Source organism: Ascaphus truei, chromosome 4, assembly GCF_040206685.1.
Source record: "Ascaphus truei isolate aAscTru1 chromosome 4, aAscTru1.hap1, whole genome shotgun sequence".
Taxonomy (NCBI): Eukaryota; Metazoa; Chordata; class Amphibia; order Anura; family Ascaphidae; genus Ascaphus; species Ascaphus truei.
Window position 1 is genome coordinate 298,598,368 of NC_134486.1, and position 20,180 is coordinate 298,618,547.

The window sequence follows — 20,180 nt, forward strand, 5'->3', positions numbered from 1 at the left end:
AAAAGAGCCAAATATGAGTAGAACAACGATGTAGAATTTTTCAAAGAGCCACATATATATTTTTACAAGTACGGTTGATTTAAGAAGACAGTGAATTGATAACACGTTAAAAGTATTTATTTATTAAGTGGAGAAGGTTTCTTGAATACAACTAAAGTAAATATTCAAGAAATATATTTCTTGACATTGTTAACATTAGAGGGAGTACACAGAAGGTCCCTGTGACAGGGTGAAGTCAACCCCTATCAGTTATGCCTGGGAAACATATGTCTGAGTGCTTCATCCAGCACTCATAAGGGTTAACTCAGGTGGAAGCTAGCTAATCAGGATGTAAGCTGACACCTGAGAGCCAGCAAGGTAGATAAGGATCTTGTTACCAGCAGTAGCTGGCTGTCTGAGATGAGAGCACATGGATAGATGTGCTGCTAGCCAGAAGGATACAGCACACTACTTACTGCAGCCAATGTAAGATTTCTTTCATTTGTTTGCATGACTGCTTAAAAAGACTCTTACGGTTTGGGTATGGTTTAGCCAGCCAGCCTGCTAGCTAGGACTGCTGTGTTAGTCAGTTTTCTCCCAACGTGGAGCAGGATTTATTTGCTTAAAGGGACAGTGTACCCGCATGTTATGTTGCTGTGGAGAAATAAAGCCACTGAACGTTTTCATTTATCCTGAAACTACACGTGTGGACTGTTCCCTGACCTCGGCTACAGGCCGTCCTGCCACAGTCCCAAATAATGGCGCACTGCAGACCAAGATAATGTTATAACAAGGTCAAAATTTGCAACAAAGTGTATACAGTTAAAATAATTTTATTTGTAAACATAATAATGGTTAAAATACAAATATATATCCTGGTTCAAAAGAACAGGGTATATATAATTGCTAGTATTTCCCTGCTACAAGGACTAGTATTTCCCTGCTACAAGCAATCTAACTACAGGGACCTTTCTCCCTATAGCAGTATTACTTCATCATATGTGCACTCAATATGGCTTGCTGAATATTAATCTGGAAGGTAATACCAGAAGATGTATTTGTACTTCTATCATTAGGAATTGACATAATCTCATTTAGGGGCAATTATATATACCCTGTTCTTTTGAACCAGGATATATATTTGTATTTTAACCATTATTGTGTTTACATCAGGCTGCCCCCCATCATTATCCCCCCCATCACATCAAGCTGCCCCCATCATTATTCCCCCCACATCACATCAAGCTGCCCCCCATCATTACCCCCCCCATCACATCAGGCTGCCCCCATCATTATCCCCCCCCCATCACATCAAGCTGCCCCCCCATCATTATTCCCCCCCCCCCCATCACATCAGGCTGCCCCCCATCATTATTCCCCCCCCATCACATCAGGCTACCCCCCATCATTAATCCCCCCCATCACATCAAGCTGCCCGCCCCCCATTATTATTCCCATCACATAAAGCTGCCCCCCCATCATTATTCCCCCCCCCAATCACATCAAGCTGCCCCCCCCATCATTATCCCCCCCCCCCCCCATCACATCAGGCCGCCCACTTCTGTCTCTGCCGGGGTATGTGGGCTCCGCTCCCGCTCTTTTCTCCATTGGACCTCCCTCTCTCTCCCTCCCTCCCCCGATCATTTTATTCATTCACCCCCCCTCCCCCCGGGCCCCTATATGAAAAAGGAGAATGCAATTCCCATTCCACAGAGTTAATAATAATAATAATAATAATAATATATGGTGTGAGGAACACAAACAGCAGAAATAAATGCATTAGAGAACTCAGTGCTATGCTGTTGAAGTATTCTTGAAATAGTGGATTTTCCATTTAGTCTTAAAGGTAAAGAACATTTCCATTACAAAACACTGTCGCACTGTTTAATTGCCAAAACAAAAATGACATAAACACTGATGTATTATAATTAGTCAAAGTATTATAGTACCAGCCAGTTAGAGGAATTCCTTAAAAATGTCCTCCTTAAAACAGATCATCAAGTTGTGAAGAAAGACTGAGCAATTAATCCCCCTCCCCGATCACCATTTTATTCACCCCCCCCCAATCATCATTTTATTAACCCCCCCCCCGGCCCCCAATCCTCATTTTATTCACCCCCCCCCCAGCCCCCAATCATCATTTTATTCACCCCCCAGCCCCCAATCATCATTTTATTCACCCCCCCCAGCCCCCAATCATCATTTTATTCACCCCCCCCAGCCCCCAATCATCATTTTATTCACCCCCCCCCCAGCCCCCAATCATCATTTTATTCACCCCCCCCCCCCAATCATCATTTTATTCACCCCCCCCCCCGGCCCCCAATCATCATTTTATTCACCCCCCCCCCGGCCCCCAATCATCATTTTATTCACCCCCCCCGACCCCAATCATCATTTTATTCACCCCCCCCGGCCCCCAATCATCATTTTATTCACCCCCCCCCCCGGCCCCCGATCATCATTATATTCATTCCTCCCCCCCCCCAGGCCATAAATGCCGTCCTTACCTGCTTAATGCAGGATGCAGTAATCAGTCTCTGCAGGGGGGTGTGGGCTCCGCTCCCGCTCTTTTCTCCATTGGACCTCCCTCCCCCGATATCCCTGCGGCAGCTGCTGGGCGGGGGGCCCACGGGAGGTGGGCTCGGGGGGGCCACGGGAGGTGGGCTCAGGGGGGGGGGGCCACGGGAGGTGGGCTCGGGGGGGGCCATCCAAGTGCACAATGGGGGGGGGGAGGGGAATGTATGTTTGTATGTTTTTGGGGACCTGTGGCTGACATGGAGATGCACTGAGTTCTTGCATGATGGTGGGGGGTATCCCCTAGAGCAGAGGTTCCCAACTCCAGTCTTCAAGGACCATTAGCATTGCAGGTCTTAAATATATCCGTGTTTGGGCCACCTGTGCTAATGAAAGGATAGCCTTAAAACCTGCATGGTGATAGAGAACTGAAATTGGTAACCTCTGCAGGCCTTGAGCAGAATCGCTGTACTCTGAGCTCCAAGGACCACAACGCTACCCAGGGTTATCTTGTGATGTTTATACGCTTCTGTATGAGCTGTCTGAGCAAGGCTGACCCATGGCAAGCATCTTGTATCCAGTGGACAAATATTCTAGTCTGGGAGATCTCCGGAACTGGAGCTTGGAGTAACGAGGATCAAGTAATGTTAAAAAAAAGAAATACGTGAGCAGCATAGATTGCTGCCTTCATGTGTCTGGTTAGCAGCCCCAACCAATATTAGGATTCACAATACAGAATTAGTAACCAGGCTGACAACTATAGGTCTAAAAGGACAAAAACTACACAATGTGAATTGTGCATCATAAAATAGTAGCATGCCATACATATTAAGATGGCCTCTTTATTTTTTATTTTTTTCAACTTTTTATTTTCATTGTTTTCCAAGCATACAGCGGTGTAAATACATTTTTTGGCCAATATTAGCTGAGGTTGCCACATAACTTGCTGATTCTCTTACACATAACACGTTGACTCAGGGGGGAAAGGGTTGCGCCACATCGGGGAAGACACATGTGGGAAATGGGGGGGGGGGGAAGGGGTAACACGAAGGGGGGGGGGCAGAGGTGGGGTAGGGGGGGATGGGGAGGGGGTGTTGACCCGTATTCCACAGCTTCTTGTAACTCCTCGGAACTCTCGGCTCACGCCGTGCAACCCAGTGTTGGGCTGTTCTTGCCACGTCCCCTCTCTGGTCTGTGTCTGGGGCTCGTACTCCCCCTATTACCGTCCGGAACACGTCGAAGGAGAACTCACCTTCCATTATTACAGCCAAATGGTGGCATTGCTCACCCCTGTGATGTCAGTCTGTACCAACCAGGGGAACCAGACTTTTTGGAAATTTGCGCCAGTGTCGTTGACCAAACTAGTCAACTTTTTCATCTGGCAAACAAACCAAATTCTATTCCGAATCTTTTCTAACGATGGAGTTGTATTTTGCTTCCACAATGCTGCTGTCTCACACCTCACCGCCGTCGCAAAATGAGCGATCAATTTGTTCCCAGCTCTTGACAGGCCCTCTAGTGGCCGATTCAGGAGAAATAGCCAGGGGTCTAGAAGAATTTCAAGGCCCAAGATCCTCTCCAGCCAATTCTGAATCTGTTCCCATATTGGGCGCAGTCGAGGGCAAGACCACAGCATGTGCAGCAGGTCTCCGGGCTCTCCACATTGTCTAGGGCACAAGGGGGAGTAACCCGCGACAAATTTTGATAATCTAACTGGGGTGAGATACCACCTCATTAACACCTTATATGAGTTCTCCTTCAATGTCGTGCAAATCGATGTTTTTGCTGTCGCCTCGAGTATGTCTGTCCAGTCTTCGTCCTCTAAAGTCTCCCCTAAGTCCCTCTCCCAGTGGGTCATGTAGTCAAGACGTGTGTTGGGGCCGGTCCCAGGATCGACTACCTCTCTGTACAACCTAGATGTAAGTCCCGAGATGTTGTGCCCTCGTGCACAGAGCGATTCAAAATTTGTCACTTTAGGACGGTTCTTGTATTTGGTGTAAAATGCCCGGATCTGGAGGTATCTAAAAAATTCTGTGTTGGGGATGCCTTTGTCAGCCTGAATTTGCGTGAATGTTTGAATAGTGCTCATGCCCTCCAGATCCCTCAACCTCCCGTAACCCTTCTGCTTCCAAACCATAAAGTGTCCCTCGTCCAGCCCTGGAGCAAAATCTGGGTTGCCGAATAGTGGTGTCATCAAGGAGTACTTCTTAGTTAAGGCGCATTTGAATTTAGTATCTTCCCAAATCGAGAGTGAGTTAGTTATTGAGGATAGCGGTCTCGAGATTTTCTTTAACCTAAATTTTGGGTACCAAATCAGATTCTGAATGTCCAATGGGGCACACAGCTCGCTCTCCAGTTTCACCCATCTACGGCGCTCCGGATCTACGTGCCATTGGATAATTTGGCTCAATTGTGCCGCTTTGTAATATGAGAACAAGCAAGGTACCGCCAATCCACCTGCTGTTTTGGGTTTAATCAGTGTTTTTGCTGGAATCCTAGCTTTCTTATTATGCCAAATGAATTTAAAGATCTGAGCCTGCAAGTCACTTATCTCCGCTCTATCTATGGGTATGGGGAGTGTCTGGAAAAGGTATAAGAGCCTGGGCAAAAGGTTCATCTTCACGCTATAAATTCTTCCAATCCATGAGATCCCGAATGTCGCCCATTCCTTCAGCTCTCTTCTCAAAGATTGCAAGAGTTTGGGATAATTTGCTTTATATAGTGATTTGACCTCCTTCGTGAGATTAACTCCCAGGTATTTAATCATTTTGGGTTGCCAATTCAGATTGAAGTTAATCTCTACTAGTTTTTCGGTAGTTTTGGGGAGGTTTAGGCTTAGCGCCTCTGATTTTGATTGGTTGATTTTAAACCCCGAAACTGAGTTGAATTTGTCCAGGAGGTCAAAGAGGTTGGGTAGGGAGACTAGGGGCTTTGACAGTGTCAGGATAACATCATCGGCGTATAACGCGGTTTTGTACTCCTGAGACTGAATGTGGATTCCCGTGATGTCTTTATTGCTGCGAATGTGATTTGCAAGTGGTTCCATGCATAGGGCGAACAACAGTGGCGAGAGTGGGCAGCCCTTTCTTGTACCACTTTTAATGTCTGACGGGTACCCTTGATGGATTACCCGCGCTGTTGGATTTGTGTACAGCGCTTTGATTGCCCGTATTACCGTTTCCCCCATTCCAAATGCTGCAAGCGTGGCATCCAGGTATGGCCAATCGATTCTGTCAAAGGCTTTTTCCGCGTCTAAGCTTACAATCATCCCCGGGATCTTGTTGGCATTTATGTAATCTATAGTATCAATTATCCTTCTAGTATTATCGGCCGCTTGCCTACCTGCGATGAAGCCAACCTGATCTGGGTGAATCAGCCTAGGCAGAATCGAACTCAATCTATTGGCCAGTAATTTGGAGTAAATTTTAATATCTGAGTTAATTAAAGATATTGGCCGATAGCTTGGACAATTGGTGGGATCTTTGCCCTGTTTATGGATCACTGAGATGGACGCTTGCAACATCATGTCTGAGAAGGAGCCCCCTGTCAAAATATGGTTGAACATCCTCAGCAAGTGCGGGGACAGGATTCCTATGTATTTTTTATAACACAGGTTAGAGAATCCATCTGGGCCTGGAGCTTTAGCAGGTTTAAGATTAACAACTACCTCTTTTAGTTCCTCCGCTGTGAACTCCTTACCTAGGAACTCCCGCTCCAACCTTGTCAGTTTTGGTAGGTTTGCTTTGGCTATAAATTCGCCTAAAGCCTTATTTGTTTTAGCGTTATGCCGAACCTTCTGGCCATCGTATAGCTTTGCATAGTATGCTCTAAACTCCTCGACTATGTGTTTGGGATTGGCTGTTATCTCTCCCGTTCTAGTCTTAATCGCATGGATTGTGTAGTTGTGTTGTTTATTGCGAATTTTCCTCGCTAGCATGGTATCTGGCTTGTTCGATTTTTCAAAAAATTTCCTCTTTGTCCAACTCAGTTCTTTCTCAGCCTGGGAAGTGAGGAGGATGTTAAGCTCTATTCTAACGTCCTTCAACTCCTTCAATGTATCTGCGTTCCCGGATTGGATATGTTGTATAGAGAGCTCATGGAGCCTCTCCCGTAATAATTTTGTTTTGGCTTCCCTCGCTTTTTTCTTACCCGCTGCTATGCTTATCAGGACCCCTCGCATAGTAGCCTTGTGAGCCTCCCACAAGGTGACGTGAAATTCCACACTGCCGGAGTTAGCCTTAAAAAATTGTGAGATCTCGGTTTTAATTCGTTGAGCGGTCTCTGGGATCTTTAATAAAGACTCATTTAGTTTCCAGTTTGCTCCCGGGCTGATCAGCTTAATCTGGGAGCACCTCAGCTCAATCGGTGCATGATCAGACCATGAAATATCATGTATCCCTGAGTAGGTGATCTGAGGGACCAGTCTAGCCGACACCAAAAAATAGTCGATCCTGCTGTAGCTGTCGTGTGGGTTTGAGTAGAATGTGTAACTCCGCTCCCCAGGGTGTTGTTCCCTCCAAATATCCACCAGCTGATTCTCTCTGATCCCCTGTCGGAGAGCTGTGACCCCGTCCACTCTGTCCCTATGTTTCGTCTGTGTTCTGTCCATATCTGGGTCCAACCGTTTATTAAGGTCCCCCGCGAGTACTATACTGCCCTCTGCGACCCTGCTTAGGATGGCGAAAAAGGATCTAAAGAACTGCGGGTCATTCTCGCACGGGGCATAGATTGAGGCCAATGTCAGTTTACTGTTTTGTGTCGTCCCTATCAGAATCAGATACCTGCCTCCCACATCCCTTTTAATCTTCTCTATTTTGAATGGGAAGTTGTTGTGTAGGAGTATAGCCACCCCCTTCCTTTTTTCTCTTGCTGAGGCTAAGTAAAACTGTCGGTATTGGGCATCTAAATATTTGGGGTTATGTCTGGCCCGGAAGTGTGTTTCCTGTAGGAACAAAACATCTATTTTCTTTTTCTTATATTCAGAAAAGGCAACCCTCCGCTTCTGCGGACTATTAAAGCCTTTCACATTTTGGGATAACCAGGTTACAGACATTGGGGAGTGTGTATAGATCTGCTTACCCTATTCTGTGCCCTCATACGGGTGATTTTGCCGGACGATGGCTGAGATTCCTTTAGACAGCGTGACTCCGAATGCTCCTGCAGTCGCTCCATGTGGGGGGTCGGGATAGGGGGGAGGGGGATACGCACAAAAACAGACAGGGGAGACAACACAACATGTGGTATAGACAGCATCACAATAGACAACAATATAAACTGTTCTGAGCTTATGCCAGCCCTTGCTGGTTTGAGCTCATGTGCCCGGGGACCCCGTGGTCTTGCGTCCACCTCACCGTTCATCACTGCAAGGCTCCAGTTCTGGAGACAGTCCACATTCCCCGGGTCTTGCCCACCTGACCCCAATGTATCCAGGTCAGTGTGGTTGAGGCCCATGCCTACTACCAGGAGAGCGGAGCTACCTCCTACCCCCCCCCGCGCTGTGGAGCATTATCTGATGTGTCACTAAATACCCACATAAAGTATACCATTAAGTAACTCTACCACCCAGCTTTCCTGGGAAACCCAACTTGTTTCGAAACTTCAACTTCAACTTGAAACTTTATCTTCTTTCCCCCCCCCTCCCCCCTCCACTCCCTTGATTGGGATAATGAACCTGTTGTGCTACCCCTGTTTTAACTCATTTAGCTGCCTATCCTCTTTCCTGTGTTGTTATTTGTAATTTTGTTTTCCCTGCTTTTGTAATTTTGACTCCTCCTTTGTGCTTTCTTTACCATTCCCCTTCCACTCTCTGCCCTCAGTTCCCTCTCCTTGCCCTCTCTCCCCCCTCTTACCCTCTCCTCATCTGCCCTCCTTCTCAACCTCCATCCACCCCCCCTCCCTCTATCTGTGGAGCCTAATGCTCCGCGTGTCAGCAGCTTCTGCCGTCTCCCCCTGCTGTGATATGGGGCTGCCTTGCCCAGTGTGTCGCCAAGCCTCTCATCTGGCTCCCCTCCCCTTGTCTCAGCGCCCCCCTCCCGCTGGCCGACGGGACCCTCGGCTGAGGAATGCGCGTACCTCTGCCTCGGGTCCTCGGCAGTTCTCCCCTTCCCTTCCGGGTGGCACGCCGATGACGTCATGTCCGGGCGCGCCGATGACGTCATATCCGGGCGCTCTGTTCCGGCCGACGTCAGATCCTGCTGCATGCGGATCGGGTGAGTGGGGCCTCCCTCTTCCTCTGCTCCTCCCGAAACTCCGCCCCCGCTTCCTCCCCTCCCTCCCACTTGCCTGGCAGCAGTCTGTTCGCGCCATTTGCAGGGGCGCCATGTTTCCCCGGGAGAAACTCCCGCTTCTTCCCCGGCTCCTCAGTGTAGCTGCAGAAGGCGCCATCTTGGGGGCCATTATCCCCTGACAGTAATACGATGCTTCTTATGCTGCTAACGGGGGACCGCCATCTTTCATTACACAGGAGGATAACTTGAGAGCTGCTTCAAACTGCAGCAACAGGTTGGAAAAATAAACTTAGTCTCTATAGCCAATAACTGTCACTTCTAGGGGGCAACGTGTCCTCTAGGAGAATCGGGGGTATAACTAGGGGGTAATATCCAGTCCAATCTCCCCTCCCGACCTTAGGGTTTGTTTTTATTGTTGGTCTTCCTGTTCTCGGCCGCCCTGCTCACTCGTGTCCAGGAGGTTTCTGCAATCGGGCGCTGCTGATTGCTGCGGGAGCTTGTCCCCAACTCCTAAGGATTGCAGGAGTGCTGCCCCCTCCTCAAGATGCCTTATGGTGCGGGCTTTGCCATCCTTAATGACGAGGAGTCCAAAGGGAAAAACCCACCTATAACGTATGCCCCTCTCTCTCAGTATTTTTGTAAGGGGCTGTAGTGCCTGTCGTCTGTGTAGAGTAGTGGGGGAGATGTCCTGGTAAACAGCCAGCTTCACTCCCTCGAATTGGAGGGTGGGGGATGCCCTTGTGATTTTACTAAGCGCCTCTTTTATTTTAAAATAGTGAATGCGCAGGATGACATCACGTGGGGGATTGTTGGGAAGAGGTTTCGCTCGCAAGGCACGGTGACATCTGTCCAGTTGGAGCTCAGAAGGGGACTTATCTGGCAGCAGGGACTCCATCCACCTCTCCACAAAGTCCTCGATGTCCGTGACCTCCTCAGGTATGCCTCTCAGCCGGAGATTGTTCCTTCTGTCCCTGTTTTCTCCGTCCTCTTGCTTCTCTTCCAGCTCGAGCAGCCTTTGTTTTATGTGATTTAATTCTTGTCCCGTGTGCTGGTGACACTCCATAGAGACATCCATCTGCTGCTCCAATTCGTGGGTGCGTTCTCCTATGCCCTGTATGTCCTTGCGCAGCCCATCTATTTCACTACGGAAAAAGTCTTTTATTTCCGTTAGGAACTTAGTCATGTCCTTCCTTAGGACGGGCTGCATCCCCGCATCCTCCTCTGGGTCTCCTCTGCCCTGCGTGGAATCTGTGTCAGAACTCCCCCCTGCAGACATGGCCCTCTCGTCCCTGGCCTTTACTTGCTCTGTGTGCCAGAAATAGGATCTCAAATCCAGGGACTTTCTCTTCGTGCTTTTTGTCGTGGCCCGAGTTATGGGCATAGCCGCCGCTTCAATGCTGCTAAGGGTATATTTTGCGCTGAGTTTGGGTGGGTTTTTCTGGTATTTATTTATATAAATGCGCTGGGGATCGGAGGAGCTCTCAGCTTAAGCAGCCATCTCCCAGTCCGTCGCACATGTGCCTCGGCCTATTTATTTTATATATTTTTAGGAAAAATTCTTGTTCTCGGAAATACATATTCTAATAAAGTTACATTGTATCTTCAGATAGTTTACACAGAGACTGTTCAGTCACAAAATACTACTAAAAATATTTAATCCCTCCCACCTTTTAGGCAAAAAAATCCTCCTAACAAGGCATAGATGTGGAGGAAGTAGTGTGTGCAAGGTAAAGGCTGCACAGTTAATACACTGAAGATAACCGAAAGGCACAAGGAAGCCAGGAGTAAGGATGGACCCAGCCAATTCTAAACGAAGTAATTATCACACTCACCGGTCACCAGACGACAACCTTGCATGTTGCGCTGCACTTACCTACACTTGTGGATCCGATGCCAGCAGTAAGCACTGATCTCGGAGTAATTTTCACAGCATACTTCAGGAACTGAGATTTTCCTGTGCCAGGGTCTCCGACCAGCAAAAGATGGGACTCACCTTTGGAAGACCAAAACTAAAATGAACAACAACACATTGAGAAATGGAGATAAACACTGCACGACCAGTATATGCTGTATAAGATGACTCAGAGCCAGCTGTATATATACAAAGTCCTTCAACTTGTGTATTACTCAAGGAGGGAAATCACCCACATACTTCGCAAAGCTTTGAGAAGGAATGCAACCTTTTTATTTTAGCCTACGCAAGCAGTTCCCAGGCCAACACACTGGTATTAAGAGGGAACACACAATGTGCTATGCCAGGTGAACCTCACAGACTGGTGGTTAGAGGCTGAGAGCAGAGGTGTTCTAGGGGAAAAAAGCAATGCTATAAATATGATGAGGGAATAATGAGAGAGAGAAGAGAGAGAGAGAGAGATCACAGAAGATAAAAATTGTAATAGAACAAAATGAAATAAAACCGCTGTCTGTATTCACTCCAGACACACCAAGCTGTGCAAGTTTTCACTTCCTAGTGAGACGCAACAACCTCACTAGCTTATAGTTTTGCGTCTTTATATCTTGCTGACCTCTGACTCGAGTTCCAGCAGCATCAATCCTCTGCACTCCACCAGCCAGCACCATGGCCACCGCCAACTTCACCACGAACATGCCAAACACCTGGGGGCACAGGCTGGCCAAGATCTCATTCCTCCCTGTTACAAAGGAAGCAGGCAAGCTAAGGAGGTATGTATCAAGGAGTACAAACGCCAGTTTTACTGTAAACCAATTTCTCCCTTTTGGCTTATTTGCATTAGACAATAAGTATTCACTTTCACATGACCCTTGCGTGCCAGTCATTTTTCTTTTTGTATCTATTACCGAGTATACTTGAGCATCAGGGTAAGTTTATTTTACTTGCTAGCTGGAGTGCTGCTGTTGAAACGTGTGTATATGTATATACACACACACACACACACACACACACACACACACACACACACACTTTATACAACATTAACATGTTAATGTGTTGGCAAGTGCACACGTCATAATAATGATAGATATCATGTATTATCTTTAACTGTGCATGTAATGTCTTGTATATAAAGTATAACCCTGTTCACTTATGTAACTATGTATTTATAAAAGGAAGTGGATCCAGAGCACTACGGATTTTGTAATCAAAGAAGACATTTATTAGACACACAACGTTACGACCAGCAAACGTGGTCTTTATCAAGTGACACGGCATCATGCCGTTACAGAGAAAAGGTGTTACAGGATGTCAGATCCTGCCATTAAACCAAGATGAAAGGAAGACAGACTAGGGAACCTTTGTTGCATGCTAGAAAACCTACCTATTGTTACAATATATATATATATATATAATATGTGTGTGTGTGTGTGTGTGTGTGTTTAAAACTTTTTAAATGTCTTTAAAACAAATCTTACAACATAGAATGCCACAAAAGGAATACTTCAGTAAGTACATCATCTTGTGTGTCTTTAATTAGATCTGCTAATTTACAAATATACTGTGGGGAAGAAGAGCCAAACCAGACCACAATAGGTCAGAGGCTGCAGACCATGTAGCTCCATAGGCAATAAGCAATCAGTGGCAGATGTATAAGTAATATGACAACGAGTGGTTGCACTCAGTAGAGAACTGAACAGAGTATTTATTTTGACCAGTGGCCTCCAAGTTACCTTATATGAAAGTGATAAAGTGAGCTAATGAGTTCAAGGGGTAAGCTGATTGTGCCATAGTGACTCCCCTATTGACTGTGCTGCTTTTCTAATGTGGGTCCCATTGGTGAATTTACCTGCTAAAGGATTGTTCCTAAACCTCTCCCAGAAGTCATCATACTCTTTGCGGACTTCCTCATTGATGACGACTCCACAAGGCTGCTCGTTATTCACCACAATATAGTTGGCCTTAAGAACAATCTCTAGGTCACACCGTGTGTCCACAAACAGCGGCTTCCACCGCTGCATCACCACACCGTACACGGTGACATCGTCTCCTGCAGAAAGCATGTACGTTTGAGCATCACTTTTCTGCTTAAGGCTGGGTGCAGGCAGGTGATAAAATCATTTCCACGGGGATTTCGATTCGGAGGCCCCTATTCAGTGTGCTGTGAAGCTGCTCCCCAGTTAGATCTGACACATTAAAATGAACGGGTTTAACATTTTCTTAACTATAGGAAAGGGACTTCACAGCATCCCCAAAAAAAACGTGGTTCTTATCTTGACTATCACAACATCTTTTTCTCTGTATCGCAGGGACAGAGATAGGGAGTATTACCCTACCCTTTCTCTAAGTAGAACTATTTTGCGTAGACATATGTAAAAGTAATGCAAAGTCCTCAAATTACCAGCTTCCTAATAAAACATGCAGATCGCAACTTTAAAACCAATTCTGCAACGTATTATATTTTACGTACACACAAAGCTGGTTACAGAAATACTCAATACTTATTGTACACTGCAAGTTGAAGCTAAATAGGGTGATCCCAAAACATGGACTTCTGCTTGTGTTTTGATAGCTTTGGAGGAAAAGGAAGAGAAATATTCAACGCAATTTGAATGTGCCATTGGTAAGTATTTTACAAGTAAAAGTGATGTCTTACCAGACTTGCAGTTGTCAACTAAGTCATCTTCCAAAACCACGATCATGGATCGTGGGATGCTTCCAACAGACAGCCTCTGGACCTAAAGACAAAGCAATACACAGGGTAAAGGCTTGTTGTGTGTAAATAGTGTCGCAGTTTCCATTCTCTAGTGCAGTGTTTTTCATCAGGGGTTTTCTAGGAACTCTTGGGTTCCCCCAACATCCTTAAACGGTTACCTGCAGTTTTCATGTCATTTGAAAATGGTACCAACTACAGAAGTACTACATACAGACTGCTCTAGTGGTTGAGAAAAAAAACTAAATGCAACACTGAAAATATAATGTGGCGACAACAAAATATATTGCTTTAACTAATGCCACTGTGCTGAGGCCTGAGCCCTATTGTGTAAATAAAGATGCTTTGGTCTATATTATACATATAAGCATACACTCTCAAACATGTTCACAATCCATCCTCCTGATGTGAAACTGGGCTCGCTTTAGAGCAAATCGCCATGTTAAAGGTGCATTCCATGCAATATTCTAGGTGGTTTCTTTTTTTAAATAAGATCAATTCTATAAAAAAAAATTCAACTTAATGCCATTTTTAATGAGTTTTAATATACTGCGCTTCCTTTGATTTCTATAGCAGGCTTTAGCCACTTCCACAGCAGTGAAAAACCTTTGTAACACTTTACTGTTTGTGATCATTTGTTGACAATATTCCCAGCAGTTTGAGCTGCAAACTGTAACAATAGATAATGGTACCTTAGTAATAGAAGGATACATTGTAGCTGCTGTGTTACACTGACTGAAGGGTTGATTGGAACTTAAAGGTTGCCATTTAGTGAACCCTGGCAAACAGAATTTTGCTGATCGATCACGGGATAAGGAATTCAGCTTTGGTAGTTTACAATAAAAGGTAATCAAAGGCTGCCAAAAAAATGTTTTACGTTAAGTGTCTCTTGGATTGCCTCTTTAACCTTGGTGAACTCCCCTTCTCACAGCCCACTTTGTCAATACTGTACTCCCGTGGAAAACCCCAATACTCACTTTGTTTAATAAAGTTAAAACCTGAACGCAAAATTCAGCATGCCACAACCAAACCTTCATCACTGACAAGGATAGACAGGGCCACACATTGCTGTTTAAATTTGCCTTAAATTAATTTTAAGGGGACCCACAGACAACGGTTAAAGAAACCCTTGAACTAGTTCACAACTCACATTATATACAGTAGACCCCAACACACACAAATCACCTGCTCCTGAATCTTGATCTCCTGATAATCCCTGCAGCTGGCAGGAGAGGACGAGCCGGAGAGACACGTGAATTTGTTGGAGCTACAGCCTTCTTCATTTGTGCAGGAGGAGGGAGGAGAGAAAGTGTAACACTGCTCAAAGTCAGCTTTCACTGTGAGCACGTGCTTACATGTGTTGCACATAAAGTCCTGCTCATACTCCAGCACCTTCGCCAGACTGGTGCGAATCACCGTGCCCGTGACCGACAGGAAGTGCCCCACGTCTCTCGTTCTAGGGATGTGCTCTCTGGTCAACTCGGGGCAAACCGGCAAACCTAGGGGCAAAAAAACCCACAATAAACTTACTTTAAGAAATTATTAAAAATACATACATATAATATATTAGGCACACCTACGCAGCATAACTGTAACACAAGTGCATGTGTAATACAAATAACAAATATAGAAATACTTCACCCAAACCAGGTCAGAAGAAAAAGACTCGGCTCTGCAGTAGTAATTATCAAAATTATTGTATTAACCAAAACCACACACACTTAGAATACCAGTTGGAATTGTAATTGCTATGGCCAAAATAATACACTATGAATACATGCATGAATGATAACCAATGGCTCTGGCTTTAAAGGGGAACACACAAAATATAATTGTCTGTTTCTTGTGACCATCAGAACGACAGTAACCAAAGTTAAAATGATCTGATGAAGGGCTTCTGTCGAACAAAACTATTATGTAGCTGGCATGTTCTTTGGCTGCCTTTTACTTACCAATGCATATATTAAGAACCTGTGCAAGTATTCCGAATTGTTACTCTGTCAATAAGCTTTGAAGTGATGCAGAGCTTGTGCTACAAAAACGGTTCGGTGTGTGCGCGAGTAATTGCTGGCTGCACTTGTAGTTCTCTGCAGTACAATGCTTTTTAGTGGGAAACAGACAACCATACCTCCTTGATGCTGCCTTCATAACCTCCTGCGCTAAAATGTGATGCAAACTTAAAGACAGAACATACATGCATTTCCTATGTGAAATATCCACCCTCCAATGTTTTTTATAGATCTATCAACACAATAAAAAATAAACAAAAACACACATTATACAATAAATATGAATGTTGATAAACAAAGTAAATCCCAACATGCTGTAAACAAGAGGAACATCACAGAATAGTAAACAAGGTGGGGGGTTTCAGGGACTAAAAAATGGTTCATTTTTATTGTATAAAACCATGTAATTATTCTCACATTTTGAGAGTCGGCGTGCTCTGTTTCATGCATCTGAAAATGGCACAGATACCCTGGAATACCTTCTACCCTGGCATGCACATTCTGTTTCATGTATGTACAAGGGGCACAGATACCCTGGCATGCACATTCTGTTTCATGTATGTACAAGGGGCACAGATACCCTGGCATGCACATTCTGTTTCATGTATGTACAAGGGGCACAGATACCCTGGCATGCACATTCTGTTTCATGTATGTACAAGGGGCACAGATACCCTGGCATGCACATTCTGTTTCATGTATGTACAAGGGGCACAGATACCCTGGCATGCACATTCTGTTTCATGTATGTACAAGGGGCACAGATACCCTGGCATGCACATTCTGTTTCATGTATGTACAAGGGGCACAGATACCCTGGCATGCACATTCTGTTTCATGTATGTACAAGAGGCACAGATACCCTGACATGCACATTCTGTTTCATGTATGTACAAGGGGCACAGATACCCTGGCATGCACATTGTGTTTCATGTATGTACAAGGGGCACAGATACCCTGGCATGCACATTCTGTTTCATGTATGTACAAGGGGCACAGATACCCCGACATGCACATTCTGTTTCATGTATGTACAAGAGGCACATATACCCCGGCATGCACATTGTGTTTCATGTATGTACATGAGGCACAGATACCCTGGCTTACCCGCTATCCTGGCATGCACATTCTGTTTCATGTATGTACATGAGGCACAGATACCCTGGCTTACCCGCTATCCTGGCATGCACATTCTGTTTCATGTATGTACATGAGGCACAGATACCCTGGCTTACCCGCTATCCTGGCATGCACATTCTGTTTCATGGTTAGGTTGCTGGGCTGTGAGCAGGACTGCAGGCAGCTCATGGCCGCCCGGCGCAGGGCACTGTCAAAAACAGGGAGCACCTCATTGGGGAAGGCGTTGAAATACTCCCCGATCTCCATGTTGGCTTCAAACAGGGTCATGGCGTTGACCAGCAGCGAGTAGTGCGCGCCCTCGTCGCTCTGCGCGAGCAGCTGCTGCAGCTCCCTGCGGTGGTGCGCCAGGGTGTAGGACTCAAACACCTGCCCCACCAGGGCTACTTGTTCTGACCCGAGATACATGTCCCAGGCTGCAGGAGCTGCACGTGCGCAGCGGGCTGCGCTATACAGGGAGCCTCATTGAGTTGTACCGCGGGCTGTCACTGTACCGGGCTGTCACTGGGGCCAGATCGGGCGGGTGTTTGCTCACAGCGGGGCTGCAATGCATGAAAGTGCCTGTATTACCTGCATGGTGAGCCGAGCCGGCAGCAAACAGCTCAATCAAATGACTGACTACGTGACAGTGAGGTCCTGGTGTTTAATACACAAGTATATACCTGCCAGGCACACTGTGTAACTTCCTGGCAGGGGGCGGGACAGACACACGGGACCCTGTGTACTAACAGCCTTCGCTTTCAGACTGTGAGGGGTCAGGCTTATCCGCGCGTGGATCTGACACGCAGTGTTTCCATTCCCCGGTCCCAGGTATCACAGCCCGGGCAGTACGGGCCAATGGGAAACACTGCACATCCGGGGACTCGTGTGCGCGGGAGATCAGGCTGCAGCAGGGCACAAGCCAGAGAGAAGCCAGAGCGCCTACCCGGCTCGTCCTCTGAGCTCTCATGGAGCAGCGACCCCTGCTGGACTTCCAGAGCAGCGACGTCAATTGCTCAGAGCTCCACCTGGAGTATGTTGTGGAAACTGGAGAGCAAGGTTGGGTCTACCACCCCCTCTCTCCCCTGTACTCTGTGACTATGTAAATTAGATTGTAAGCTCGGAGCAGGGACTCCTCTTCCTAAATGTTACTTTTATGTCTGTGAAGCACTTATTCCCATGACCTGTTATTTATATTCTTTGTTATTTATATGATAGTCGTGTATTACTACTGTGAAGCGCTATGTACATTAATGGCGCTATATAAATAAAGGCATACAATACAGTGTATAGTTAGGGTGACCATTCGTACCGGTTTTACCGGTACAGTCCCGTTTTTTTGTGGCCTGTCCCGGTTTTTGTCCCGGTTTTTGTCCCTGGTCCCGGTATTGCGGGGCCGCGGCGGTGAGGAGAATGCGGCCGGTAAGTATTGTCTATGTACAATGTGTGTGTGAATGCTGCCGGGGGGACTGAATGATGGAGAATGCCGGGGGCGGGACTTAGAATGCCGGCCGGCCCGCAGGGGATTGGTCGCAGGCATGTCAGAGGAAGCCGGGGGCGGGGCTTCCGCTTTGTGAAGCGCACACGTGACTGACTGCCTTCCCGCTCCCGGCTTCCCTGTGTGCGGTGAGTGTCCCCCTTCTGTCCCGGGTCCCAGCCAAGGATGGGGTGGGGTGCGCAATAGGAGGTGGTAGCAGGGGTGCGCCTGCCCTTGCCTCCCGGCGCTCGCGCCTGCCTTTGCCCCCCGGCGCGCGCGCCTGCCTTTGCCCCCCGGCGCGCGCACCTGCCTTTGCCTCCCGGCGCGCGTGCCTGCCTTTGCCCCCCGGCGCGCGCGCCTGCCTTTGCCCCCCGACGCGCTCCCACCTTTGCCCCCCGGCGCTCACTTCCCCCCCGTCCACTTGGTGAGGGAGATAGGCTCGGGGGCGGGCAGTGGTGGCTGCGCGTTGTGCGGGCGGTGCAGGGGCTGACGGGGTGTATGTGGGTGTGTGTGTGTATCAGTGGGTGTGTGGGTGTGTGTGTGTATCAGTGGGTGTGTGTGTGTATCCGTGGGTGGGTGTGTGTGTGTGTGTGTATCCGTGGGTGTGTGTATCAGTGGGTGAGTGTGTGTGTGTGTATCAGTGTGTGTGTGTATCAGTGTGTGTGTGTATCAGTGGGTGTGTGTGTGTGTGTGTGTGTATCAGTGGGTGTGTGTATCAGTGGGTGTGTGTGTATCAGTGGGTGTGTGTGTGTGTATCAGTGGGTGTGTGTGTATCAGTGGGTATGTGGGTGTGTATCAGGGGGTGTGTGTATCAGGGTGTGTGTGTGTGTGTGTGTGTGTCAGGGTGTGTGTGTGTATCAGGGTGTGTGTGTGTGTGTGTGTGTGTGTGTGTGTGTGTGTGTATCAGGGTGTTTGTGTGGGTGTGTGTATCAGTGGGTGTGTGTATCAGTGGGTGTGGGTGTATCAGTGGGTGTATGTGTATCATGTGTGTGTGTGTGTGTATATCAGTGGGTGTGTGTGTGTATATCAGTGTGTGGGTGTGTGTGTGTATCAGTGGGTGTGTGTGTGTGTATCAGTGGGTGTGTGTGTATATCAGTGTGTGTGTGTGTGTGTGTATCAGTGGGTGTGTGTGTGTATCAGTGGGTGTGTGTGTGTATCAGTGGGTGTGTGTGTATCAGGGGGTGTGTGTGTGTATCGGGGTGGGTGTGTGTGTATCAGTGGGTGGGTGTGTATCAGTGGGTGGGTGTGTATCAGTGGGTGGGTGTGTATCAGTGGGTGGGTGTGTATCAGTGGGTGTGTGTGTATCAGTGGGTGTGTGTGTATCGGTGTGTGTGTGTGTGTGTGTGTCAGTGGGTATGTGGGTGTGTATCGGTGGGTGTGTGGGTGTGGGTATCAGTGGGTGTGGGTATCAGTGGGTGTGGGTATCAGTGGGTGTGGGTATCAGTGGGTGGGGGTGTGTGTATCAGTGGGTTGGGTGGGTGTGTATCAGTGGGTGAGTATCAGTGGGTGGCTGTGTGTATCAGTGGGTGGGTGTGTATCAGTGGGTGGGTGTGAGTATGAGTGGGTGGGTGTGGGTATCAGTGGGTGGGTGTGTGTGTGTGTGTGTATCAGTGGGTTGGGTGTGTGTGTCAGTGTGTGTGTGTGTGTGTGTGTGTGTGTATATGTGTGTATCAGTGGGTGGGTGTCTCCCTCACCCTCCCTGTCTCTCCCTCTCTGTCTCCTCCCCTCCCTGTCTCTCCCTCCCTGTCTCTCCCTCCCTCCCTGTCTCTCCCTCCCTCCCTGTCTCTCCCTCCCTCCCTCCCTGTCTCTCCCTCCCTCCCTGTCTCTCCCTCTCCCTCCCTCCCTGTCTCTCCCTCTCCCTCCCTCCCTGTCTCTCCCTCTCCCTCCCTCCCTGTCTCTCCCTTTCCCTCCCTCCCTGTCTCTCCCTTTCCCTCCCTCCCTGTCTCTCCCTCCTTCTCTCCCTCCCTGTCTCTCCCCCCGTCTCCCCCTGTCTCTCTCTCTCTCCCCCTGTCTCTCTCTCTCTCCCCCCCTGTCTCCCTCTCTCTCTCTCTCCCCCTGTCTCCCTCTCTCTCTCCCCCTGTCTCCCTCTCTCTCGCTCCCCCTCTGTCTCCCTCTCTCTCGCTCCCCCTCTGTCTCCCTCTCTCTCCCTCTGTCTCCCTGTCTCCCTCTCTCTCCCTCTCTCCCTCTGTCCCCCTGTCTCCCTGTCTCCCTCTCTCTCTCCCCCTGTCTC

At 47.7% G+C, this 20,180-nt stretch overlaps 1 protein-coding gene across 4 annotated transcripts in view; it reads right to left on the reverse strand.

Annotated features, from left to right (window-relative positions):
• Positions 1 to 17,396, reverse strand: part of MCM9 (minichromosome maintenance 9 homologous recombination repair factor) — a 50,969-nt gene extending 33,573 nt beyond the window's left edge. For 3 of the 4 annotated variants that reach the window (XM_075597743.1, XM_075597744.1, XM_075597745.1), the window contains exons 1-6: positions 16,593 to 17,396; positions 14,534 to 14,847; positions 13,292 to 13,373; positions 12,485 to 12,685; positions 11,249 to 11,374; positions 10,597 to 10,716 (exon numbers count right to left, since the gene is read on the reverse strand). In XM_075597743.1, the coding sequence (XP_075453858.1) occupies positions 10,597 to 10,716; positions 11,249 to 11,374; positions 12,485 to 12,685; positions 13,292 to 13,373; positions 14,534 to 14,847; positions 16,593 to 16,902 (1,153 nt within the window). In that variant the 5' untranslated portion in view covers positions 16,903 to 17,396. Of the gene's footprint in view, positions 1 to 10,596; positions 10,733 to 11,248; positions 11,375 to 12,484; positions 12,686 to 13,291; positions 13,374 to 14,533; positions 14,848 to 16,592 lie in introns of those variants that run through there. The other variant, XM_075597747.1, reaches the window with a different exon arrangement.
• Between the last annotated feature and the right edge of the window lie 2,784 nt (positions 17,397 to 20,180).